The sequence below is a fragment of the Talpa occidentalis genome, unplaced genomic scaffold (assembly GCF_014898055.3).
Source record: "Talpa occidentalis isolate TD23 unplaced genomic scaffold, MPIMG_talOcc4v2.1 talOcc4.4, whole genome shotgun sequence".
In the NCBI taxonomy this organism is placed as follows: Eukaryota; Metazoa; Chordata; class Mammalia; order Eulipotyphla; family Talpidae; genus Talpa; species Talpa occidentalis.
In genome coordinates this window covers 4,267,385-4,294,735 of record NW_023604295.1, presented here as the reverse complement: position 1 = coordinate 4,294,735, position 27,351 = coordinate 4,267,385, and the positions used below count along the sequence as shown (strand labels likewise).

General features: G+C 54.4%; 1 protein-coding gene across 3 annotated transcripts; it reads right to left on the bottom strand.

Moving 5' to 3' along the window:
• On the bottom strand, positions 1-27,351 carry VPS26C (VPS26 endosomal protein sorting factor C). Of its 3 annotated transcripts, XM_037524951.2 has the most exons (8): positions 27,257-27,351; positions 11,763-11,906; positions 10,383-10,532; positions 5,709-5,789; positions 4,015-4,089; positions 1,308-1,458; positions 954-1,106; positions 1-691 (listed from the first exon to the last, which is right to left on the bottom strand). In XM_037524951.2, exons 1-8 carry the CDS (start codon positions 27,311-27,313, stop codon positions 609-611), a joined length of 894 nt encoding a protein of 297 aa, XP_037380848.1. In that variant the 5' UTR covers positions 27,314-27,351; the 3' UTR covers positions 1-608. The 3 variants fall into 3 exon arrangements, with proteins under 3 accessions (XP_037380848.1, XP_037380850.1, XP_054556251.1); XM_037524953.2 differs by lacking the exon at positions 5,709-5,789; XM_054700276.1 differs by lacking the exons at positions 5,709-5,789; positions 10,383-10,532; positions 11,763-11,906.

The window sequence follows — 27,351 nt, the reverse complement described above, 5'->3', positions numbered from 1 at the left end:
TCTTCCCTGCGTAACCTTGCGTTTGAATTTATTCTGGAAACGTGGATTCTGCACCAATTCCCGAGGCTTCAGAAACCCCACGCCAGCCACCAGCACCCAACTCAGACACTTTTTTTCCGGTTTCCTGAAAGTCTTGAAGTTATCGTGAAAAATGTTAGAAAAGAACTATGGAACTGAGTAGAAAAAGGCTACAGGCCCCCCCCAGACACACCCCGCAGCTGCCTCGGAGGCCGTCCTCGCGTCTCTGCGGGCCGCGACTCACTGTCCCGTGGGGCCCTTGGCTGGGGGCCCTGCTGTGCCCACCAGGGGCAGTTTCCTTCCGTCCCCAGATACCACTTTCCAGAGATGCTCAAATTGCTGCGACAACCACGCCACCAAGTCGGAAAAGGCGTGCGCGGGTCAAGAGCCAGCAGCGCCTGCGTTCTGGGAAGTGATCTTGCCAGTGACCTCCAGAACCCTGAGGATTCAAAGGGGTCGGGTCAGAGGTGCTGCTGCAGGCGGAGGCCTCCTGGGAGTGAGGAGGAGCGGCCGTCCGAGGAGGGAGGCTTCTGATACAGAATGATCCGGAGGGCAGGCCCGGCTGTGCTCGCGGTCCCGTCCGGCCTGGGCTAGACCCTGCAGAGCTTCAGCGGGAAGTTCTCCGTGATGAGGTGGTCGGCGTGGAGCAGCACGACGACGTTCACCTCGAATTCTGAGGGGAGAAAGCACAGGCTCGCGTCAGGCGCTGTCTCCTTCAAGGGCTCAGCGTCACCGCCCCGGCGCACTCTGACGAGGTCGCCACCATCCCCGCGTGGCCGAACAGACTGGGGACAGCTCACTGCCGTCCCCTCGAGCAGGCGCAGTAGCATCTCGATGGCTCGCGGGGGTGACTGAAGGCCCGAGGCTCCGGGCTGCGCCTGGCCTGTGTGTCCCGGCAGGGCGCCCTGTGTGGACAAGGGCTGAGCAGCGCTTACCTACTTTGAAGTTGGTGGTCTCCAGCGTGGGGCAGGTGAACAGCCGGGGGAAAACCATGTATATGGGGATGGAGAGGCTCCGACACACATCCCCATCGGCGATCTGAATGTTCTGGATCTCTGTGGCATCGCGAGCGTACCCCTCCGCGCACCCTGGGGAAGGGAGAAGGCACCACAGGGTCAGAGAGAGTCCAGAGGACCCATCAACAGACATTCTTTGGGCTGGGGAGAACCTGCACCCCCACAGCACTGCCCCCTCACTGCCCAGGCCTCCCCGCCTCCCCACCTCCCTGCCGTGTGCACCCGAGGGCAGCAGGGCCTGGCTCAGGCGGCCCGCGTGGGTGGGGGCCTCACCACAGGTCTCCACGCGGACCAGCTGCAGCTCTATACTCCGGATGGCGGCCTCCGAGCTCTCTACCACCAGCTCCCCGGTCAGGGGCTGCGTGATCACACAGTTGGTCGAGTTGAGATGTCCTCGGATGAGAAACTTGGGGAGCAAGGCTCTCTAAAACCAAACAGAGACGCAGACATCAAGACGGGAGATGCCTGGAGAAATGACTCGATCGTCCGTTTGGTACAAGTGAAAACTGAAAACAAAATTCAGTCATTTTCATAAAAGCCAAGGAACTTATTTCACAAAGTCTCTGAGTCGAGCTGGCCCCTCGCGCACAGCTCACCTCCGCTGGGACTGCGGCACTGACAGGACAGCCTGGGCCCAGCACTGCCGGGCAGGGCTGCCTCTGCCTGGCGCCCCAACAGGCAGACATCTCTGGCAACATCTTGATTTAAGAGAGAATTCTAAAAGTAATTAAAAGCAAAGGAAGCGATTTGTTCAGAAAAATAAAAAGCAGTGGCCGTCGACACCGAGACTCGGTGAGGCCCCTTTCCAGTCATCGATAAGAAACGCTTCCCTGTCCAGCGGGAGACGCTGAGTACGCATCCGCCCTGGCGCTGGCCCGGCCAAGTCGCAGCAGCACGGCGAGCCCTGCGCTGGAAGAGCGGCGGCGTGGCGCGGGGAAGCGGCCTACGCATCAGAGGTGAGAGCCAGCCCTGCACCTGAGGAGCAGGCCGCACAGCCGCCCTCCGGGGCCTGCCCACCCAGGAGACCCCAAAGCCGGGCCACGTCCCACGTCATTGATGGCCAGTGTCGGAGCTGCTAGACCTGGGAGACAAGCCGCCCTCAGACCCGGCGAGAGAGCCCACGGGCCCCGGTCAGAGTGGCCCGGTTCTCACTCCGGCTAAGGGGAGACAGTCGGATGAGCAAGACTGAACCTACTAGGTCTGCATGTGGAACTACTGCCTGGCAGCCAAGCGTCAATAAACACTTGAGGAAACAAAAGCAAGAGGCACACACGCCACGCACAGAAGCAACCCTTAAGAAAAAGGCCGCATCGGTGCCCCGGGAGAAGCGAGGGCACCTGTGAATACGAACGGCGCGTCGAAATGGATCACGCTCTCGAGGTGAACGTTTCCACCCACGGGCCAGAACTAACTGAAGGGCCGTCAGTGAGCCCCGAGACTGGGCTGAGGGCCCAGCTGAGAAGGGACGCAGGAGAGGCTCATGGAGCCGGAGGAGCTGGGGTCTTCAGAAGGAAGCGACCACAGCGTGCGAGGCAGCCTGACAGCAGGAGGCGCCAAGCCTGGGCAGGCGCCCTGACGTGAGAAGTCCAGGGAGCGCTTGGAAGTTGCGGGGTGGTGGGCGTGAGGGAGAAACAGATCAGCTCGGACAAATCTGAGAACTGGACAACCGGGTGCTCCTGTTCAAAGCTGTAAGGGCAAGAGGTACCAGAGCTAGAATTTCCTACCCAAAGCGGGCTTCAAATGTGAGAGCAGCGTAAGACATTCTTCAGACACGCAAAGATTTCAGACACTCATTTAGAAGGAAGGAATCTGGGACGTAGCCCAGCAAAACAAAAGTAAACTAAAGAAAGACGAAAACTCAACGGCGGGCAGTGACGAGGGGCGAACTCACAGCCGCAGCTGAGCCCCGGACCGCGACGCCTCAGGCGCTGCACGCGGGCCCTGGCCGGCAGGAGGCATAAGGAGCCATGCCAAGCTGCAGCCGGGGCGGCAGGCACTGCCACCGAGCAGGGAGGCGTGGTGGCGGGCCAGGGCGAGCGCCTGGCGGCCTTCACTGTCTGTAAAGCTCAACTGCCTGGTCTGAACGTTTGAGGAAAGTAGAAACAGGATGAAAAGAAAAGTGAACAACAGAAAAAAATAAGAAAAAAAGAAAGAAAACCACTCACAACCCGAGTCTAGCCGCCGGGAGCCTGGAAAGGGGGGAAACCAAGGAAGCGCGCCCGAGAGCACGCGGCCAGGGCCCAGGGGACAGCGGCGGCTGCCGTTCTCAGCCAGGAGGACGGGAGAAGCCCCGCGCTGCGAGCCTGCGCGTCAGAAAGTCCTGCCAGGGCTGGGGCTAACAGGTGCCCCGCGGGGCTGTGCTTTCTGCTCAGCTCTTCTCTCCAGTTGTTACCGATTGTTCCTAATCATTCTGACCCGTCCGAAGTCAGGAATATAAACTTGTCCTGACCAGCTCAGAAGGCCCCGGCCTGGTGGTTCCTGCGCTGAACCGACGCGGCACCCTGCAAGCATCCAGTCAAGGTTCCTATTCCTGCCGGAAAAATCCTGCCCCCGGAGACGCCCGGTGGACACACCCCAGCTCTGCTGGGCCTCCGAGGATGATGCCCTCGCCAGCCCTGAGCCCGGCCCTCCCAGACTGGCCGCCTCCAGTCTGCCCATATAGACAGATGCCACCGTGGCGCGCGGAGCCACAACTGGGCTCAAGGACGAGCCCTACTGACTACGGGCCGTCAAAGCGAGAGCAGATGGCAAATGGCAAACATGCAGCCTCCAGAGAAACTTCCAGAAAGTGCTCTACTAAGTAGTTGCCGAGTTTTAAAAGAAATCGGAATTGGAAATAGACTAATTTGGGTCCAGACAACAGTCAGGAATTCCCTCTTGCTGGCGATTTCCTTCCCAAATGAAGAACAGCTGGCAACGGGCAGGAGTCAGGGATCTGGCTCCTAAGAAAAGGCGCCTGCGGGGAGCCTGGGGGTCTCACCTCTTTGACGTTCTGTAGGGTTTCCGGGGTGATGGTGAAGTCCACGGGACTCGGAGTCAGTTTCCCCTTCTGAGGCTGAAACAGGAGGGAGACCAGTCAGCCACCGAGAGCCTGGGTCCTCAGGCCGGGCCCCCCTCAGGGAGACGCATGTGTAGCCCGGGAGCCGGGATGGGAGCCCCAGGGGGACAGGCTCCGACACGTCTGCCAAAACCATGTCGTCAAATTTCTTCACGCCCCGTGACTCAGTTTCCTCATCTGTAAAATGAGGGGCCAGATTTTTTGATCTCTAAGTCCCCTTTCAGGTCCGGAATTTAAAAACCAGACCCAAGAAGCTGACCACAATTACTGGGAGATGTTCAAGTCCTTTTCTTAGGAGAGGAGGAAACGCCGGCGTGTCCACAGGTCGGCACCGTGGCCTCCGGGCACCGTGGCCTCCGGGCGCCGTCGCTGGCTCCACGTCACAGGTGAGGACGAGGCGCTTCCATGACTTGCTCAGGCGGGTGGAGGAGCCAGGACCCAACCCAGCCCGGTAGTCGGCTCCGACGCTGAGCCGCCCCGCTGCCCCGAAGAACCACACCTGTAAGTACCTGCCTGTGACACGAACCCCGCCCGGCCCCGCACGGCAGAGCCCCTCGCGACAGCTCCCTTCACCGCCCTGCCCAGTACGCCGGGCCCAGACCCGTGGCGGGGGCCATCGGCCAGGCTCCCTCGCGCGCACACAGTTTCATCTGAGGAAAAGTTTTCTTCTAACAGGTTCATGAACATGTTCTTTAGTGAATTTGTTATTAACAGGTTAATACTGAGAGTCAATCTGTTCCTCCTCACGTCATTTGAAGGAAATATTTAACTTGTCAACCACAGGTCACTGGTCTGCAAACTCATTCACAAAAACCTTTTTTTTTAAATTTAGTAAAATTAATTGATTTACAGGCCGTGAAGGTTTCAGAGACGCATCTTCAGCTGTGAGTCGCCCTCCCCACCGCGGGGCTGATGCCCTGTGCGCCTCCCCACCCCTCGGGAATCACGGTACTGTTCAGAGTCTGAAAGATACTTTTGTTGTGATTTGTTAGTGTTCCCGTATAGACAGGTGCCACCTGTCTATATACTTAATTCATATACACACACACACACACACACTCACATTTATATGCACATTTCCCTGAGTTCAATCATGGGTTTTCTTTTTGACAGTCTTGGTACCACATATTTTAATTTCTGTTTCAGCTCAGCTTCCATCCATGTTGCCCCAAAGGCACTATTCCTTCTGTTTCACTAGCCGAGTGGTCTCCCATTGAGCACGTGGGCCGCAGCTGCTTCCGCAGTCACCAGTGGGCGCTGGGTTGCGTCCAGGCCTGGCTATTGTGGCTAACGCTGTTATGAACACAGGGGTGCAGATACCATTTCAAATTCGAGTCTCCTCACCTAGGAGAGGCACTGCTGGGCTGTGTGCTGTCTCCATCTTTACATGGGCTCCTTGTTCAGTGTACCCCGGGCAACTCTGGGCTGAGGGGCGCGGGGCACACCTAACGCTCGTGCTGCTGGTTGTGCCAGAGAAACAAGGTTCCTCATCCCTGATCCTGGGGTCTGGTGTCCCCAGTGGCCCTGAAACCGCAACAGCTAACGTATCGGCCCGTCAGGAGGGTAGAACCCCAGGCCCCACAGAAGACCCCGCCGCGCGGAGACCGGGCACTTACAGCAGAGTGCACGATGAACTCACAAGTCTTGGTCAGGTCCTTGGCCAACAGGGACCGCCGCATGTCACAGCGCAGGGTGTACTGGGGAAGGTGGAGGAGAAACGGCATTTAGTGAGGCCAGCCTTAGGATGATGTGCAAAGAAACACGTCGTCAACCTATTTCAGGAAAACTGTCCAATGAATACGCCCACTAGAGAGAGTTTAGGGCCTTGCTATAAAAAACAGGTTCAAGTGACGCCTCAGCCTCTTCTGCAGCCCCCATGGGGGGAGTCCCTGGGACAGGGGCCAAGTCTCACCTGCACCTCGGGAGCGCCCGGCAGAGCAAGGCCCTGGCTCTGTCTCCCTGTGCCAGCCCGGCCATGGGGTACTGCGCTTCTCTGCACCTCGCTTCCTGCTGTCTCCGCCGCCCCGCATGCCCCGGTGAAGGGGCTGCTGCCGGAGCAGGGACGAGGAAGCACAGAGGCAGAAGTGGGCATCCCGCAGAGGGTGCAGCCCTGACCCTGGGCCCTCGGTGCCAGGTGCCCCGCCCCCCGAGAAGGCACGGGTACCGACAACCGTCAGCGAGCCGGCCGCGGCGACCTTAGAACCAGCTCTTCATGTTTTAACCTTAGGGCGGAAGAAAGGGAGGGTCTTCGCAAGGTTTTAGTCTGGAGAATGCAAGCACAAGCCCAAATGGTGCGACCAGAGTGACACCCACACGCCCTCACACGGCTGCCACGACGGCCCCTCATGTATACACTCACCTCCCGGCCTTGAGCTCAGCTGGCGCCATTGCTCTGCGAGGCCCCAGCCGGCCGCTGCAGGACCGGCCCCCTGGGGAGCCCCCCGCCCGCCCTCCCGACACCCCCATCACCCAGCCGGCCCAGAACTGGGCGGGCTCCTCCACAGCCCTTGAGCCGAGTGTCCGCTAACAAAACTGAACAGTGTGCTCAGCTTTTACCACCACCGTTAAAATAATCCATAACCCATGTGATACAGCAGTTTTAGCTTCCCAGGAGGAGCTTTACAATGACGTTAAAAATACTCTGTATAATCGGGTGGTCGGATGAAGAAGCTGTGTTATTACCAACAGCCGACCCCCATACAGCAAGCAGTTGCTGTTATAACTAAGGTGTTACGGGCTCTTCCCTGGTCTGCAAGAATGTTTTCACTTTCCCTCTCTTTCTGCTCTTCTCCCCAGCCAGACAAGGTCAGCGAGGGCCGCGGTTACACACGCGATGTTCATGCGGTGCAGACGTGTGCACGAGCGCACGCACGATGCCGCCGCCTCTGTCCTCTCCCGGTACACGGTGAGAACTGCCCTTCCTCATTGTCAGTCTGGGGGGTTGGGCAGGGCCGACCTCCCCCATCCGTATCTGGGTGCAGGCGTGACCAGTAAGACAGGCCTAAGAAAGCGCCCTGCTCGCGCCCGCCCGGTGGACAGCAGGCCTGCCGAGGTGAGAGCCGGCAGGCTGGCAGGAGCTTCGCCTGGCAAGGATGTGCCTGCGGGGGGGAAGCCTGCCCAGAGTGCAGCAGCAGAGCTGCAGACACGCCTGGCACCCATCCTGCCTCAGACCTGCCCTGGAATTGCCACTTCTGTGGTCCAAGACCCCATTTTTGGCTGAGTTACTTGGAGTTGGATTTCTGTAACTTGCAGGTGAAAGGTGGTGAATTCCAGGCACCGCTTTTGGTCACCAGCTGATAAGAGCGAACGCAATAGTCAGTAATACGAGTCGGCTGGTGACAAGTGGGGGGGGGGAGTTGGAGGAAAACTCGTGCTACAGTGTCTGGGCGCCGTGTTATTCCCACGCCCTTCCTCGCACTCATTATAACGTCAGGATGGCCACCAGTCACTCATCCGTTCACTCAGCAAACACCAGCACATCCTGGGTGCCGGCACCATAATCACGACCTCATTACCGCAGCAAGGGAAGTCACGATGGCGCTGGGGTCGGAGAGGTGGGGTCTGAACTCACACCTGCCAGCTGCCCACGCGCAGGCTCGAACATTTAGGCGGCCCGCGCCTCTAGCCCAGAGCTGCCGGCTGCAGAGCCCGGCCTCGTCCCACTGTGGGGATCTCCCCACGCGCTCGGGAGGGGTCCGCAAGGTGTGGGCTGCTGGGGGGCAGGCGGGTCAAGGCTCAGACTTGAGCAGGAGGCCAAAGGAGGTGCAAGATCCGACCTTTCTGTGTGTCAGTGACCACAACACACAGGAAGGAAGATGCTGGCCACCGGCTCCAAAGCACACTCCCAGGGAGAGCATTCTGAACCGGGACTCTCAGAGTCATTCCGAACAATTTCAGCAGCGCGTTGTGCTGCTACATTCTGTGGTGTGGTAAAAAAATTTGCTAGAATAGGCCCAGGATTAGAACAAACATAATGAAATTTGCCTAGGATTAAAGTAAGTTTTAAAAGAAAAAATAGTTGTCCAAAGGACAATTTCAAAAGACTAACAGACTATTAAGCGCCATGATACAACGATCTTGAATTTGTCTAATAAAAGGTTGAAAAATGAACATCATGGGACCGGGAAGAAAAAGCAAGTCATGCGGCCCTCCGAAGTGACGAGTCCCCAGCACGGGCCAGGTCGGGGGTTTGGCGCTGGCGACCTTCACGCCTTCCGTCTGTGCCAGCATTTTTTTTTTTTTTTTTTTTTAAAGATTTATTTATTTATTTGTTTATACAAACACTGGATACAGTCAGAAGCGCGGGAGGGTGAGAGAATTCACCAGAGCCAGAGCGGGGAGCAGAGCAGGCAGAAAGACCGAAGTACACTGCTGAGGGGAGCAGCGGGCGGCAGGAGAGGTCTGCACGCCATGTGGGACCCTCCTCCGGTGGCCGGGGAGCAGCCGGGGATCGAACCGGCGCTGCAGAGGCTGCGGGCAGCTTCGCAACCCAGCGCTCAACCGCTGCGCCACCGGGGAGGCCCTGTGCCAGCATTTTTACTTTTGGATTCTGTGGCTTTAGTACAATTCAAATTGTAACTAAAATTCCTTGTGCCTATATGATTTGAGAAAGATGCTGTCGTAGTTCAACAACATTTTCTATCCAAAACCAAGCGGCACGGCCCTCAGGGGGCTGGCCTGGCCACCCGCTCGCCGCCCTCGCTGAGCGCGCGCCCTGCGGTGCAACAGGCAGCTGGCACGGACCCGCCCAGAAACTGAGTGAAGCAAAGAACGAAAAACACATCCAAGGCTAGTTCCTCCCAAGAAGCGTTCTTCCAAAATTTAAATAGGAATTGGGATTTACACGACATTTGAATTCTGTCCATTTTGATAGGTGTGCAGACATTAACTGTGACCGTCTAAGAGAATGTCCCTATTTTTTGGAGATATTGACATATTTCAAGTGCCAAGATTCTGTAACTTTGAAATGATTCAGAAAAAAACATAGACGGCAGAAAGATGACAAAAGTCAAAGTATCGAGTCGGCGGGGCAGGAGGGGTTAAGGACCAGGGCGACGGTGAAGAGAAGCTCTTCATTTTTAGAACGCTGTGTGCTATTTGGGAGGTGCAGAATTTCAAATTGTAGCGTAGGAGCTTAACCCTCGAGTGGTCAAATCTAATGACCGAAACAAAGGGGGGCCCGAGGGGGGGATCACCAGTGTGTGATGTGCACGGCCTGCGTTACACGCCTGCGTTAAAGACCCACGTGTGGGGGAAGCAAGCGGCGCTGACTCTGGAGAGGGGAGTAAATGCCATGTTCAGTCTTGCTGGAGGGCGTTCTCGTTCACTTTCTTTCATGGTCAAAGAACTTCCAGCTTAGAAAGCGGGCCCAAGGGTTCGTGTCTGCACATCAGCACCTGCACGTCTAACTGTCCGTCCCGCAGCCTCCCCCCATCATCGCTGTGACTCCCCGGGGGTGTCCGCAGCCTTCATTCGTCCTTGGGGACGGCACTCCCTGAGAGCTGCGCCAGTAACACCGGACGAGAGTTTTTTCTTTAGAGAAAAGACGTTTACTGCAGCAGGTGACGCCACACGACGCGCGTCTTCTCCTGACAGATCTTTCTGGGAATTCATGAAAGTCACATATAGACAAATTCTCCTTTTTGAGGATTTTTATTATCAAAGTGCCATACTTGAAGTAGGGGAGTGACCTCCATCAAGACCAAATTATCAGCTAAAACTTTAAAAGTGGTAAATAAAACCCAGCCTGGTGCGGCCCTCTGCAGACGCCAGGAAGCCGCGCTGTCCCAGCGAGGGCGCCCGGCACCGCACAAGCTCCTTTCTCTCCCCTGGGTGAGGGCAGCCACCCCCTCCCCGCCCCCCTCTCTGAGTCAGGGCTGAGCAACAATAGCAACAGTGAGGGCCCCTGAACCAGGAGGTGGACAGGAAGCCATAAATCCACTTCCCCTCATTTACAAGGCTAGTTCAGTAAAGAATACAAGCCTGTGTGAACAAAGTAGCCTCTGGGGGTTAAACAAAGAGATATTTATGCGCATGAAATAGACAAGTTGGGGCGGGCTCCAGAAAGAAGTGAGGGCAGATCAGATCTCTGCCCCAACAGCAGCAGCCCTCCAGCGGCCCAGGAAGGTGCCCCAGGGCAGCAAGGGCGCTGGCGGATGGTGCGGGTTGCAGGGCTCCGCGCAACTGGACAGAGGCCAAGGCCGAGCCAGAGCCACCAACTGCTCTGTGTCCCCAAAGGAGACCAAGTCGCTGGGCAGAGCTGTTCTGGGGTGGACCCGCGGGACACCCACCTGGATGTTGACGAACACGCCGTGGTACGTCTCGTACAGGACCTTGTTTCCCTTCACGTGCAGAGGAAACTCAAAAGGGATTTCTGTTTTGCCACTGGGAAACTTTCCTGGCTTCACCATTTCGATGGTGCTGTTGATAATCTGGATTGGCTGTAGACAGAAATCGGCTCAGTCATCAGCAGGCGCCTTCACACGAGTCCTAACAATCCTGCAGACCCCTCCGCCGGGCACCCCGGGCTGCGCCGGGTGCCTGTGTCCAGACGACAGGCGGGGGCTCCATTTTCAAGTCTCTGGCAACAGTTTGTGTATCCAACACTGGGGTGTTGGATCACGGTAGGAAGGGAACTCATATTCCTGTTCTTCCCCCCAAATATCTTACCCAGTCTCATCTCGGAACAAAGCAGCAGACCCAGCAAAGCCCTTCTCACCCCTCCTCACCCTGGGGTGCACCAGCCCCTCCGGGGTAGGGAAGAGCAGACTGAGGAGCAGGCTCAGGCACCCCCATGGGGAAGGTGGCACAGCAGGTGCTCAAGAAACTTATGCTTCATTCAGTGTTGTTCTGTTACGATGCTGGTGAGATAAGACCGTTCCCAGCAGCCCCTGTCCGGTGGTGTTGAGTCCCCACGTCTGTGTGGGTTTCCTCCCAAACCATAGGGGGCACATGAGGGTACTGGCGGGTCTCAGGTGGCCGGGGGGAGTGGGTGTGGGTGTGGTGAAGGGCGTCCTGTCCAGGATGGGGCCCCCTTGTGTCCGGAGCTGCCGTGCCCGGCTCTGGCCACAGTGACCCTGAACTTGGCTAGGTGGGTTGGAGGATGAGGGAATGAAGACAAATGCCTGTTGCTATTAGACGTGCCCGGCCTTTGTTTAGAAGTTTGGTGACGTCTGTGTGGCCGGGACTAGGAGGCAGGCGCCGAGCCCTCGCTGTAACGATAAGCCACTGGTCCACTGGCTTCACTATCAGCGTTTTGCTCACAGTCGCAGCCTCCAGGAACCTACGAGTCACCTTAAGCAGGGACTGACCTCCCTAACATCCGGCGCCGGCCAGGGGGCAAGGAGATGGCAGCTGGACGCCGGAGCTGCCTGAAGCCGCGCCTCAGCATCTCTGAGAAGCTGCGCAACCTCTAAAGTGGGTCTGAAGTGCTGATGGACCACTTGGAGCTTGGAGCTCCCCTCCCTCTCGCTCCTCTCCCCTCCCCTCTATGGGGGTGGAAAGGCGCAGACTTGCAGCAGCGGGGGATCTGCAGAGTCAGGCCAGCTGAGTATCTTTCAGTTTGATTGGCAAGTATGAAACCCCACTAACCCCTACAAACTCAGGACAGACAACAAAGTCGGACGGCAAGTAACCCCGACATCCGCGTCAAGACTGGCCAGGCCGCTCACCTTAACTGAGTTGTAGAAGGCCTCGAAGACGCCCACGCTTTTGGCGCTGAGCTGCAAGCTCACGGTCCCTTCCACAGTCAGGGAGACACCCTGGTGCTGGACCGAGTCCTTCCCGGAGATGAGCACCACGCCCGAGAGCACCTCCTGGGAGCAGAGAGCACCGTCAGCCAGCCCGTCCGCCCTCACCCTCCCGTTCCTAGACATTGGCTCCCCAGCCAGCAGGTGCTGCCCTGGACCCGGTGGGAGGCAGGGTGATTTCAGGGCTGGCCACGCCAGGGGGCCAGGGAGGCGGGCAAGGAATCACCCCGTTTTCACTCCATGCCAGGAGATCCCCCATGAGGTCTGACTAAGGGCAGAGGGCAAAGTCCCCGCCGCTCACACACAGGCAAGGGTGAGAGCCTCTTCCCAAGGAACACAAGACAGTAAAACGTTCCTTTAGCTTCTTCTCCATTGTAGGGACTAAGGCCACTCCAGTTGTATTCCAAGACCCCTGGGGGCCCCACACTGTGGCCAGCGGAGACACCCCTTTCCGGCTTTCCTCAGCCCCCACGCCTGTGATAGGGTCTCACGCATGAACCGGGCACCGCAGAGAAGCAGCAGCAGCTAACAATAAACGAGAACAATGAGATGCGGCGCTGTCAACAGCGGCCTGGCCGCGGCTCCCCCCAAATCTTCCTGTGCAGGTGCTTTCCAGGCCGCTGCTCGCTCCCAAGGCCCAAGTGACTCAGCACCGCCATCTCCAGTGTCCTCTCTGCCCGCGGGGCCTGGCCGAGGAGAGGTCCAAGGTCCTCAGGGTGACACGGGTGACCCGCCTTGCCGAGGGCTCTAGCAGGTGACTGCTGTCTCCCCGAGGACGACCACCGAGCGCCAGGGCGCGGACCCCAGCCCCGTCCTTCTCGCAGGGCAGTTTCGAGCCCACGCCAGGGAGCCGGGTTGCTCAAGGCGGGGTTTGCGGGTTTGCGGGCTGAAAGGGAAGCCCCGGGTCCCTGAAACCCTCCAGCCCAGCATGACGCTGGCGAGTGGCAGCTGATGGCAGCTGTTTCTGGACAACAAAACCAGCAAGACTGGAAATGCCCCGGACTCGGCTGTCAGGCTGCGGGCCCGCTAGGCGCTGATTCCCCGGGTCACCTCGTGGAGAGGTGCCCAACTCTCACGGCAGGGAGAATTTAGGGGCCCGGGATAGTCCACATAAATGTGCTCCCTATTTTGTTTGGCCCCATGCCCACCCCGTGCCCTGAAGTCTAAAGTCAAATGAGCGCCATCCTCGCCAAGAAGCAGGCTCGAGCAGCTCGGCTCGCTCCTAAGCACACAAAGCTCATAAGCAAATTTAAATGAAAATTCCTCTGAAATAATTTTACCTTTAAATTTTAAACAAATTCTATTTTGCAGGACCCAAATCACACAGAAATCTAATTTTCAAAAATTTAAATTCATCAGCATGTGAGAAAGTAATCGACTAAGTGTGTCCCAGAAGTAATCGGGACCAAGCTGCCTCCTGGACCTCCTCAGCCCCCCAGGGTCCTGCTCCTGGTTATCCGCCGCCTGCCTGGTCAGCCTCAGGCCAGGGCCCGGGCCTCGGGCTGGCACAGCAGCCCCTGCACCCACAGGTCCTTCGCCTCCTGTAATCCTGTGGCCTGAGAAGGGAAAAGCAGCAAAGTACCTCGGAAGCAAGCAGAGTAAATATTTTATGACCCAAGGGACTCCTTTCTTATTCCTTGAGTTTAATTAAGAAGGGAAGTAATAGAACATAAAAGAAGTAAAAGACTTGGAGATAAATTAGGCATCCTAACAGCAAACAGGTGCCGCAGCTCCACCACCACCAAGAGGATGCGGAATCAGCCCCAGCGCAGCTCAACGAGCCGGCACCTGTGGGATCAGAAAGTGGTTCCGAGCCGCGAACGGGACGTGACGGTGCGTGTGTGCAGTGTGGGGGGCGGGCGTGACGGTGAGTGTGTATAGTGTGGGGGGCGGGCGTGACGGTGCGTGTGTGCAGTGTGGGGGGCGGGCGTGACGGTGAGTGTGTATAGTGTGGGGGGCGGGCGTGACGGTGCGTGTGTGCAGTGTGGGGGGTGGGCATGACGGTGGGCATGTAGTGTGGGGGGCAGGTGTGAACGAGAGTAAAAGACACAGGCTTCAGTGAGGGCAGCTGGAGGCAGGGCGGGCCCCACGGCTTCCCTGAGCATCTTCTAGCCGAGAGCACCAAGGATCAGGGTGGGAAGAGCCAACCGGGTCCAGGTTCCCACGAAGACTTGAAGGCTGCGCACTAGCTTGCTCCTGTCACCCTCGCCAGGCGTCACGCTCCCCAGGCGGAACCCCCAGGAGGTGGCCTGCGGCCCAAGCAGACCTGCTGAAGTCTGCCGGGGAGGAAGGTGCTACCAGCTCGCAGGCCTGGAGCCCCTGAGGTAGGCCGCTGCCTTTCTAAATTTAAATCCCCCGGGAAATGAAAGCACATGTGTAAGGCCTGTTGCAGGTGCTGCACTGTGGGTGAGTGTGAAACACACGACGCCTCGGGCTGAGGAGTCAGGGAGCGCTTCGAATGGCACAGTCCGCCTGCATCTGCCCACGGGACAGCTCTCTGAATGTGCTCAGTTTTGAAAAAACCTGACCTACACAATCCTATCTAAGATTCCGTTTGGTGAAAGTTTTATTGCTTCAAAATGTTCTGGAAAATCTTTACCCTAAACAACCCTGTTGTGTCCTCTGGAGCTGGCAGTGGGGAAACGCCCCCTCTGGAAGCTGGGCATGAGGTCTGCTGAGCGCCCCTCACCGGGGACGGCAGCACTTCTCTGAGCCCCACTTCCTCCCCCTGCGGGGAGCAACACGGGCCACGGAAAGCCGGCCGAGTTCGAGGGGCAATTGTTGATACTGACGGCAAGTCTTCAATTTGCAGAGTATTTTACAAAATCCCATCTTTACGTGCCTGTGTCTGTATGAAAAGCATCCGAAAGCCCCCAGGCGCCCACCGTCAGGGAGCTCGGGGCGCAGCGCACCACAGAGCCCGTGGCCAGAGGCTGCGTGAGCCCGGGGCAAGGCCCAACCCCAGCGGCCTCTTACCAGGGAGCTTGGAAACGGGCTCTGGTGCCAGCAGCACTGCCGCTGGCTTGTTAAGACGCCCTTCCGCATCCGCATCCGCATCCACCGCCAGAGCGCTCCCTGAGGCAGAGCCGGCGGCAGCCTGGCCAGTGGCGCCCCCGGGAGCCTGCTCTGCCCCCGGCAGGGATGGGCAGGTGCCGCAGATTGGTCTGGTAGGAGCATCACACACACCACGTGACTGAACAAACCGAGCACAATGAAGCGACAGGTGGAGTCGGGGGCTAGAAACTCCCCAGGTATGGCTGACGTTCAGATGGGACCCAGAAGGGAAGCTGGCCTGGCTCATGGGCTTTCGGAACCTGCCTGCGCCCAGGACGAGGACCGTGACAGCAGGGGTGGAGGCGGACTGACACAGGGACCAGGGTGAATGGCGGGGGTGAGGGGTCAACGGGGCAGCCAGGAGTCAGATGGCTCAGCCCCAAGAAAAGCAGGGGTGAGGGCCTCCCTGGTGGTGCAGGCAGTTGAGCGCAGTCTCTGCAGCGCGGGTTTGATCCCGGCCAGCTGGGAAGATACCCACATGGCGCGGCAGACCTCTCCTGTCCCACCTGCTGCTCCCCTCAGCAGTGTATTTCGTCAGTCTGTTCTGCTCCCCACTCTGTCTCTGGTGAATCCTCTCACCCTCCTGCACATCTGGCCTGTACCCCGGTTTTTGTATAAATAAAAATAAATCTTTAAAAAGAAAAGCAGGGGTGAGCAGGCCCGTGTTGCAGAAGTGGAGGACACTGGGGAGGCGGGCGGGGTGACAGCAGGGTGACAGCTGGGAGAGTCTGCAGGAGAGACCAGAGAACTCTGCCAACTGGGGTAGCGGTGAGGAGAGTCAGACGCACAAGAACATAAGAGAGACGCCATCTCCCCAAAACCTGCCCTTGAGCAGCACTGCTGGAGTTCAGCACTGGGGGCCAATCACCACAGCCACTAGGCAGAGAGAAGGCATCTGCAGGTTTCAGCTCAGAGGGTGGCTGGCTGTGCTAGGCTGCACCTAGCAGAGGACCCAAGGTCAGGAGGTTTGCACTGGGGACCTAAGGTCAGGATGTCTGGACTGAGACCCAAGGTCAGGAGGTGTGGACTGAGAATCAGGGTCAAGAAGTCTGGACTGAGATCAGGGTCAGGACATCTGGATTGGGACCCAAGGTCAAGGTCAGGAGGTCTACACTGAGACCCATGGTCAGGAGGTCTAGACTGAGACCCAAGGACAGGAGATCTGTAGTGGAGACCCAAGGTCAGGAGGTCGGGACTGAGAATCAGGGTTGAGAGATCTGGACTGAGGTCAGAGTCAGGAAGTCTGGACTGAGACCCAAGGTCAGGAGGTCTGGAATGGGCTGGGCTGGGCTCTCAGCCCCATCAGGAGGAAGGCAGAAAGCAACCCAACCACCCTGTCAGAGGCAGAGCAGCCGGCAGGAGGTCAAGGGCATCTGTGACATGCTGAGATTTCTCCAGCTGCTGCGGGGCCTAGACATGGACACACTCACGGTGGTCAGACAGGCTTTCCTAACACTCCGATCAGTAAAAAACATCTGCAACACACACTGATGGAGAACTACAAGACTAACTGCGGCACCCTGTTCTCAAGCAGGTCTGCATAATTCTGAAAACGCCTCACGCCTCCTGTGAGGGTTAGGTTCTGACTTAGGCACCAGGTCTTTTCAGATGAGATTGCTCATGAGAAAAGAGGCCCACGTGCAGCTTAAGTGACTAAGGGCCACACCACCCACAAAATGATCGTGAGCTCCCTCCTAGCTCAAAGATCTATAACTTTGTACCCTAAATACCTGTAACAGCATCACTGTAACTGACCATTCGGTCATTAAAAATCCAACAAAACAACAGAGTGGGGAAAAAATTTTTTTTCTTACATCGTTCATGTCTGTACAGTATTTGCTTTCTTCCCTGATGTAGTCCCCTAGGCCAGCCACCACCGAAGCACCTTAGTCCCCTGTGCTCTTCCCCCGCCGTTTTGATCCCTCCCTCCCCGTGCCCTGCTGAACGCCTCAGGTCGATGGTCAGCTTGCAAGTTTTGTTTTTTCTTGATCTTTTCTTTGGTTTCTCTAGATTCCATCTGATATTTATCTTTTTCTGCTGATTTATCTTGCTTAGCATCATCCCTGCTCTATCCATGCTGCTGTAAATGGCATGCGTTTATCTTTTTCATGGCTGAGTAGTAGTCTATTGTGTATATACACCACAACTTTTTGATCCACTCGTCTGGGGACATGTAGGTTGTTGCCACATCTTGGCTATTGTAATTAGTGCTGCATAAACATAGGAGTGAGGTTTCCTTTCGAATTAGTGTTCTTTGCCCAAGGGGTAGACTCCTAGGAGTGGAATCACTGGATCACATAGTTTAGTGTTTTGAAGATCCTCCACACAGCTGTCCATAGTGGCTGGACCAGTCTGCATTCCCACCAGCAGTGTAAGAGGGTTCCTTTATCTCCACGCTTGTTGTTTCCAGTTTTTTTAATATGAGCTGTTCTCACTGGTGGGGGATGGTATCTCCTTGTGGTTTTGGCTTGCATTTCCCTGTTATTTAGTGTTCAACATTTTTTCACATGCCTACTGGCCATTTGTGTTCCTTCTTTGGAGAAGTGTCCTTTTAGCTCTTGTGCCCATTTTTGACTGGGTTGTGTGCTTTGTTGAGTTGGTGTAAGCTCTTTGGAGATCTTTGGTATCAGTCCCTTATCAGTTGTATTACGTGCTAATGTTTTCTCCCAATCAGTAGGCTGTCTCTTCATTTTGCTTACTGTCTCTTTTTGCTGTTCAGTAGCTCTTTTTAGTTTGATTATCTTCTTCATTTTCTGTGCTGCTGGAGATGAGTCCTCAAAGATGTTTCTGAGGTTTATGTCATGGAGTATTTCACCTATATTCTCTTCTATCTATTCTTTGGTGCCCTGGTCTTACAGTTAAGTTTTATTATCCATTTTGAATTGGTTTTTGTGTATGGTATGAGATAGTCCAGTTTCTTTCTTTTGCATGTTGCAGTCCAGTTTTCCCACCACCATTATTCAAGAGACTTTCTTTGATCCAGTGTATATTCTTTGTTCCTTTGTCAATGATTAGTCATAGACAGGGCCTCCCTGGTGGCGCAAAGGGTTAAGATGCAACCTATGAAGCTATCCGCAGCCACTGCAGCATGAGTTCAATCCCCGGCCAGAGAGCTACCCACATGGTGCAGCAGACCTCTCCTGACTCTCCCACTGCTCCCCTCAGCAGTGTATTTCAGTAGATCTGCCTATTCTGCTCCCCACTCTGTCTCTGGTGAATCCTCTCACCTCCACACCTCTGGCCTACACCCCAGGTCTTGTATGCATGGATAAATCTTTAAAAAAAAAAAAAAAGATTAGTCACAGATAGACCATGTATATGTGGTTTTATTTTTGGGCTTTCAATTTGATTCCATTGGTCTGTGTCTCTCCTTTCACTGCATTACTGTACTGTTTTTATTATAATGGCTTTGTAGAATTGTTTGAAGTCTGGGCATACCTCTACTCTTCCCCCTTTTATTCAGGAAAGCTTTGGCTATGTGAGTTTTTTTGTGATTCTGTATGAATTTTAACAATATTTGTTCCATTTCTTTAAAGAAAGACATTGAGATTTTTATTGGAATTGCACTGAACCTGTAAATTGCTTGTGGTAAGATGGTTGTTTTAATAAGGTTAATTCTTCTGATCTGTGAGCAGGGAATATCTTTCCATTTCTTTGTGTCTTCTACTTCTTCCAACAATATTTTGTAATTTTCCTGGCATGGGTCTTTCACTTCGTTAGGTTTATTCTCAGATATTTAATTTTTTGGTATGATTGTAAATGTAATGGTTTTAATTTCTTCCTCTTCAATGAGACTGATTGTTTGCATATAAGAAAGCTACTGACTTTTGTGTATTTATTTTGTATTGTTCTTAGTTTTTGTTTTTAGTATTTTCTCTATATATATCATCTGCAAATAATGATAGTTTTAATTTTCCCAATTTGCATTCTTTTTTATCTTTCTCTTGCCTAATTGCTCTAGCTAAGACTTCCAGTATATATCGATAACCAGTGATGAGAGTGGACATCCCTGCCTTGCTCTAGATCTTAATGGAAAGGCTTTCCATTTTTCACCATTAAGAATGTTGGGGGGGCCTCCCTGGTGGTGCAGTGGTTGAGCGCTGGGTTGCGAAGCTGCCCGCAGCCTCTGCAGCGCCGGTTCGATCCCCAGCTGCTCCCCGGCCACCGGAGGAGGGTCCCACATGGCACACAGACCTCTCCCGAAGCCCGCTGCTCACCTCAGCAGTGTACTTCGGTCCTTCTGCCTGCTCTGCTCCCCGCTCTGGCTCTGGTGAATTCTCTCACCCTCCCGCGCTTCTGACTGCACCCAGTGCTTGTGTAAAATAAATAAATAAATACACACACACACACACACACACACACACACACACACAAGAATAATGTTGGCTGTGGGTTTGTGATATATGGCTTTTATTATCTTAAAATATGTCCTTTTTATCCCAATTTTGTCAAGGGCCTTCATCATAAATGAATGTTGGACTTTATCAAATGCTTCCTTAGCATCTATTGATATGATAATATGGTTTTCATTTTTCTTTTTGTTGATGTGGTGAATTACATTGATTTTCAGTGCTGAACCAACCTTGCGTCCCTGGAATAAATCCCACTTGGTCCTGGTGTATTATCCTTTTGATGCATTGTCAGATTCAGTTTGCTAAGATTTTATTGAGGATTTTTGCATTTGTGTACTTTAGGGAGGTAAGTCTATGGTTTTCCTTTTTTGATGTTGTCTTTGGTTTTGATATTAGTTTAGTGTTGGCCTCATAAAATGTATTTGTTAGTATTTCTTTCTCAATATTTTGAAATAGTTTTTGTAGGCTAGGCATTAGTTCATCTTTGAACATTTGGTAGAACTCATTTGTGAAACCATTTGGTCCTGGGCTCTTTTTTGTGGAGGGAGGGTTTTGATTGTTGTTTCAGTTTCACTGATTGGTTTGTTTAAGTTTTCTACTACCTCTTTGTTCAGTTTTTTTTTTTAAGATTTATTTTTATTTATGTAAGAGCTGGGGTACAGGCCAGAGTCGTGGGAGGGTGAGAGGATTCACCAGAGACAGAGCAGGGAGCAGAACAGGCAGACGGACTGAAAGCACTGCTGAGGGGAGCAGCGGGCGAGACAGGAGAGGTCTGTCTCGCCATATGGGAATCTCCCTGGCCGGCTGGGAATCAAACCAGCGCTGCAGAGGCTGTGGACAGTTTCACAGAGCTGTGCTCAACCCACTGCACCACCGGGGAGGCCCTCTTTGTTCAGTTTTGGGTGACTGTATAATTCTAAGAATTTGTCCATCTGATCTAGATTGTTGCACTTGTTAGCATTTAAGTATTCTAGTAATTGCCAATTATCCTCTGGATTTCTGCTGTGTCAGTTGTAATTTCTCTTCTTTCATTTATGATCCTATTGAGTTTTCTCCCTCTTTTTCTTTGTGATTTTTCAAAGAACCAGCTTTTGGGTTCATTGATCTTTTGGACTGTCTTTTGTATTTCTATTTCATTTATTTCTGCTTTAATTTTTATTATTTTCTTCTACTGGCTTTTTGGATTTTTGGTTGTTCTTTTTCTAGTTCCTTGAGATGGGAAATTAGGTTGGTTTGGGGGGGGGGTGTAATGCACCTGTATTGCTATATACTTTCCTCTTAATACTGCTTTTGTTGTGTCCTATACATTCTGGAAAGCTGTGTACTCATTGTCATTCATCTCAAGGTATTTTTTAATTTCTTCTTTGATTTCCTCATTTACTCAGTGATCTTTCAGTAGTAGGTTGTTCTGTCTCCATGCAATGGGAGAGCTCCTTGCTTTCTTTTCACAGTTTATTTCTAGTTTGATGCCTTTATGGTTAGACAATCATACTTGGTATGATTTCAATAGTCATGTACTTATAGATGTTTGTCTTGTGACCCAGTATGTGGTGGATCCTGAAGTATGATCCATGTGCACTTTAAAAATGTATATTCGGGGCCTCCCTGATGGCCTAGAGTTAAGTCTCAGCACTATCACCACTATGGCCTGATTTTGATCCCCAGCCAGGGAGTTAACCCACAAGTGCTGCAACAGACCTCTCCTATCTCACCAGCTACTCCCCTGAGCAGTATATTTCAGTAAATCCGCCTGCTCTGCTCCCCACTCTGTCTCTGGTGAATCTTCTCAATCCCCATACCGCTGGCCTAAACCCCAGTTTTTCTATGCAAAAAAGAAATCTTTTAAAATGTATATTAGGTTTTTTGGGGGTACAGTGTCCTATAGATGTCTATTAGGCCCATGTGATCTAGATCTTCATTTAGGGCTATTGTGTCCTTGTGTATTTTGTCTCGTTGATTTGAGAGTGAGGTGCTGAAATCTCCTACACTTATATATTTTCTCCAATGTCTGTTCCCAGAGATTTCAGTAATAATCTAATGGATTTTGGTGCTCCCTCATTTGGTGAGTATACACTGCGGCCCAGTTTGCTGGGTGGCACCAGAAGGCTGAGCGGGATGCACTTCCCCATGCAGCCGGCCTTTGGGGCTTCAAATTGAGGTTGAGGGAAAAAAACGTTTGCATCTTGGAGTTCTGTCTGTTCCTGAAGAGCTGGTGCTGGTGCTGTGGTCTGGGTTGCTCACGCAGGGGTATCCGAGGGACCCAGATACAAAGTAGGGTGCTGGGAGTCCCAGGCAGGGGCCCAGTGTGCTGGGAGTTGTCACCGGCTGGGTGGGGGTGACTTCCCAGTGCGGCCTGATGCCCGCCGAGAATGGAACCTCTTTTTTTTTTTTTTTGGTTTGTGAACACCCTGGAGAAGTCCTGGTGTTGCATAGCTGGTTCAAAGCATCTGGTTTTGCTAAGAGCTCGTATCAATCCTTCTCATAGTGGTTTGTAGGAGAGAGGTTGATTCCTGCCTCTCTGTTCCACCATGCTGTTGCGTGGTTAGGGTTTTATTTTAATACCATTCTAACTCGGCGATTTGTCTTCATAATAACTGTTATGTACAGACCTTTTCTTCTTGTTTTTTTAAAACAAGAAATTACATGCAAGCCAAATAAAACAGAATGTAAACTTAGAGGTTCTTGTGGCTAGGGGAGCAGCCCACAGGGCACAAACCCTCTGCCAGGCAGCCTCGCTGTGCTGGGCAGTCTCGTCTTCATGCTCTCACAACCCTAACAGTTAACGGCGTCACTTTCATGGGGACATATACCAGAAATGAAATGCTCTGAATTTATAAAAACAAATGACTTATATTTACATCACGAAAAAATGTAACCAATCAGCTCTTCTAGTGCATTGAAAATATAACAGAACTTGCAGTGTAGCTGAGTCCGACTTTTTGGCCAAGAGCACATCTGCTGCACCAGACAACGCTCCCAGCAACAGCAAAACCACGTTCACTTTCAGCACCCACAGTGCTGTCACCCCTTATCTGCCCTCCTCCACCACTGGCCTCCCTCCTTCCCGGCTGGAGCGGAGGAGCCCGAGGGTCGAGACGCCTGCTGAGGACTTCCCACGCGGGGGCTCGCACGGTGAGCAGATGCCGAGGCAGACGGAGAGCAACTCCAGAAAATGCCGCCGTGGAAGAGGCCGCACCACCACCACCTGCCACCGGGCCCTGACCGCAGGGCAGGGCTGCCCGGGAATGTCTAAGCGCGGTCTCACTTAGCCCTCACGACAAAAGCCCCGTGTGCTATCAGCGCCACCCTGGGAGAGCTAAGTGGCACACAGAGCTGTGACCTTGGGAGGGGAAGACATAGTTTCAGGTAATCCTTCACGGGGTGCCCCGGCATGTCCCTGAATCCTCTGAGCCTCCGTCCACTCGCCCAGCAAATGGGGGCAATGCCACCTCTTCGGTGTCTGTGCGGACGAGCGTGGAGAGGGGAGACTGTAAAACAATGTTGGCTGCATCCTCGGGACATTACCCTTCACTGGAATCAGGTAATTTTTATCATCTCACATTCCATCCGCGGGCTGTGGACACACAGGTTACTTTCCCGACCAGGGAAAATGACTTCTGGGGGCCGGGGGCCCGGCCTCAGGCCCCAGGCTCTCAGGGAGAGCTGCTCATGCTGAGTGTGAAGACCCCGAGGGATAAAATTCTGGACCGTTTCTGTGATTTTCTATTTCCGAATGAGAGTGCTGACAGCCATCTTTACAGGGATTCTGCAGTCCCGCTCCCATATTTATCATTAAGAGTGACTGTCCTGAAGCAAACACAGTAATGGGGGCAAGGGTGGATTGGGGGGTTCGATGTATAACTCTGAGGCTAAGGCAAACTGAAAATATATCCTACCAACGTCTGTCTAAAACTCAAGGAAAAGAAAAGAAGTATTTTGGAGAGAAGGAAACGTGAAGTTGCTTTCAAAAACTGCCATCAAATGTGACGAGGCAACCGTACCAGAAACCTTTCGCTGGACTAGGGTCGCTTTACAAATGTCTCCAAGTTCTTGTTCACGTGGCTGACAGTCCATGGCTCTGCCAGAAACAAACAGTGTAGGTGGGGCAGGAGACCCGGGCCTGGCTCCCAGCTTACAAAACTAGGCTCAAGCATCGCCAGCCTCCACCCCGCCCCCTTGAAGCGCCTGAGGGCCCCTGTCCCCCTCCTACTCTGCTCCCCAGGCCCCAGCCCAGCTCCCCATCGCCCTTCCTTTCTACTGACCTGTGTCATGAGGCTGCAGACATGGACTGAATACATGTTTTGAATATTATAACAATCTAAAAAAGAATGAGATTGATCAGACATGGCAGAAAAGCATCCAGATGAAGGTGCGACATAAAGCAAGCACGAGCCAGGTATGTCCGTCTAGTTCAGAGGCAAGTCTGTGTGAGAGGAGACGGACAGGGCCAGGGAAGAGGTCAGAGAGAGGCCTGGCTTTCCTGTCCAGCCTTCTGCAAGGGGAGAAGCTGTTAACAGGGCACGGATTACACTCCTAATTACAAAAGTGATCCAACTGTAATTTTTAAAACTCTGCCATTTGGTCAGAGAGTGCCTGTGTCAAGGGCCAATGTTAAACCCAAGTATTTGGGGTCTCTGGTGTCCAAAGAATCAGAAATGTTTTCAGACAGTCCCACAACCAAGATGTTGAAAGTGCAGCAACTGGGTGGGCTATTTTCCAAGTAGAAATCACAGCAGCTTTTTTTTCACTGAATGTTACAATGCCAGCACCGCTGGAAACTAGTAACAACTATGTCTACAACACAAATTCCTCCGTTTTGCAGAAAGTGGCCCCTCTTAGAGGGGTCGGTATCACAGAGCACTCTGAAATGCCGCCACCTGACCTGGGGTCCAGGCTCTGCCATCAGCTGGGAGGTGGTGGACAGGGCCCAGGCCTCAGTGTCCTTATTGGTATCATGGCAGTGATACTGCCTGGCCATCAAAACTACCCTGGGGCTTCCCAAATAGCTCCAGGGTGACCAATGATTGGAGCATGTGGTTATGTGGACAAATCCATCTCCCTTCACCAATAACCGTGGGACCAAAGGACAGGCTTCACTGGCAGCTATCACCTGCCAACCAGGACAGGTGCTGTGCTGACGGCCCACAGGTGAGGCAAGTCTTCAGTGACTGGGCACCAGTGCTACTGAGACATAGAGAAAAATGGAAAACCTGTGCCAGGCAACAGGGGGAGGGTGGCAGAGGACACCCTCACACAGTAAGGACAAACCAGGCAGGGGGGGGGGTCACTGTGCCAAACCTGCTTCATTGTGTACTATTTGTCACTTTTGCCACATGTTCACCACAGAAGACATCTCAGCATCTCGGCTAGGGTTACATCTCTGAATAGACAGCGCTAACTTTTTAATGGAACAGTAAATATTAAAGCAAATGTACATGATTTCTTGCCACTGCCTCCCCCAATCCTTACTGAGATTTTCCAATTTAGAGAGAAATGATGAGGACACAAAAGACTAAAAATGGGGCCCACACGCTCCTAGTGGCACATAAAGGAGAGCAGGCGCTTTGGAAAAGTTTGGTGGCTCTTTAAAAAGTTAAAAAGAAAGTTACCGTGTCACCCAGGATCCAACTCCTTCATATATTCCCAACAGAAATGTAAACATGCACTCAAAAAAATTGTACTAGAATGTTTATATTAATATTGTTCATAACAGCCAAAAAGTGAAAGCCACGCAAATGTCCATCCACAGAGGAAGGGATAAATAAAACGCGGTCTATCTGAGCAATGGAATATCATTCAGTCATAAAAAAGAGTGCGGGCCTGACAACAGGTATGAACGCTGAGAAAACAGGCACTGGCAGCTAATGATCGCACACTACGTGATTCTCTTTATTTTTTTTACGTGATTCTCTATATGGAACGTCTGGCGACAGAAAGCAGATCTGTGGTCGCCGCTGGCTCAGAGGGGGGCAGGATGAGCATCGCCTGCTAATGGGATAGCATTTCTTTTGGGGGTGATGAAAATATCCTAAAATTAGACGGTAGTGATGGGGGCACAGCTCTGGGAATATAGCCAAACCACACAATTCGATATGTTGACGAGGGTGAATTTTATGCTATTTGAATTAGATTCCAATAAAGCTGTTACTTAAAACAAGGAATACAAAGTAGATCCATGTAGGTTCCACCAGGGTCACCAACTGTTAGTATTTTGCCTTTTGCTCTCTCACGTAGCAACAGTATGCACAGGAGTGTATGCACAGGGGTCCAGCACAGGAACACAATGGCCGAACCACATAAAATGTAGTTACTGTGACACTATACCCCCAAACTCTTCAGCCCGTGGAGTATTTTCCCACATAACCAAAATACATATATCACACCAGAGATACTTAACACCCATGCAAAACGGTATTTACTAGGAGCCACATGCAAATGTATCCAAAATTATACATTGTATTGGTCGGGTCCTATTCTTTTAGTGTCTTTTAACCTAAAAATAAATGCCCAATATTTTTTTTCATGATGTTGACATTTCTGAAGAATCCAAAATTTCACAGAACTTTCCTCAATTTGGATACGTCTGTTTCCGTATGGACTGATTTAGGTTAAACACTCCGCAGAGGGATACTACACAGCTGAGGGGCCCCTCGCTCCACCCCCTGTCCAGGACTCTGCCCCCCACAACGCCGGGGGTCCTCGGCCCCGCAGAGGGTGCTGAGGGGGTGTCCGTTCCCTGCCAGTCGCCAGGGAGAACCTGCGTTCCTCCTTCACAGGTAGTTTTTTCCCCGGGGTAATTCGGCACCTGCGAGGTGGCCGCATTTATTGTGTGCAAACCTCAGGGTCCCCCCACCGTCGGGCACCCGAGATTTCAGCCTCGGTTCGCGATCTCCGCCGGCGGCCGTCCCTGGGCGGCTGCGCGGCACTTGCGGGAACCCAGCCCCGCTCTCCCTCGTGTCCCGCAGGCGCGAGCGGGCAGGGGCCACGCAGCAGCCCCTGAGGGAGGGGGAGGCGCGCGACCCCGAGGCCCAGGGACGCAACATCCTCCTTCTGCGAAATAAGGAACCTGGGCCCGGGGGCCGTGACCGCCCCGTGGCACAGGGCTGGTGAAAGGCGGAATTACGGTGTTTATTTCTCGACTTGCACTTCAGTGCCACTGCGGCCGCGAGAGCGCACAGACCCGCGCCGAGACCCGAGCCCTTCCGCGGGGGCTCCGGGCCTCACCTGGCGGGGAAGGAACCCGGTGGGGCCTCACCTGGCGGGGGCGGGGCGGAGCCAGAACCCGGCGGGGCCTCACCTGGGGGCGGGGCGGTGCCAGAACCCGGCGGGGCCTCACCTGGGGGCGCGGCGGTGCCAGAACCCAGCCGGGCTCACCTGGCGGGGGCGGGGCGGTGCCAGAACCCGGCGGGGCTTCACCTGAGGGCGGGGCGGTGCCAGAACCCAGCCAGGCTCACCTGGCGGGGCCGGGGCGGGGCCAGGACCCGGCGGGGCTTCACCTGGGGGCGCGGCGGTGCCAGAACCCAGCCGGGCTCACCTGGCGGGGGCGGGGCGGTGCCAGAACCCGGCGGGGCTTCACCTGGGGGCGGGGCGGGGCCAGGACCCAGCCGGGCTCACCTGGCGGGGGCGGGGCGGTGCCAGAACCCGGCGGGGCTTCACCTGAGGGCGGGGCGGTGCCAGAACCCAGCCGGGCTCACCTGGCGGGGCCGGGGCGGGGCCAGGACCCGGCGGGGCTTCACCTGGGGGCGCGGCGGTGCCAGAACCCAGCCGGGCTCACCTGGCGGGGGCGGGGCGGTGCCAGAACCCGGCGGGGCTTCACCTGGGGGCGGGGCGGGGCCAGGACCCAGCCGGGCTCACCTGGCGGGGCCGGGGCGGGGCCAGGACCCGGCGGGGCCGCCCCTGGCGGGGGGGTTGGGGGACCCCGGCGGCGCGCCCCCGCCGGCCCCGCCGAGGCGCACCCAGACGTGCACGGGGCTGCGGGCCAACGCCGCCCGCGGGCGCGCACCCACTTACCCCGGCGTGGTACACCTTGTTCGCCCTTTTGATCTTGATGTCCAGGGAGGTCCCCATCGCCGCGCCGCGCCCGCGCCGCTTCCTGCGCGCGTGAC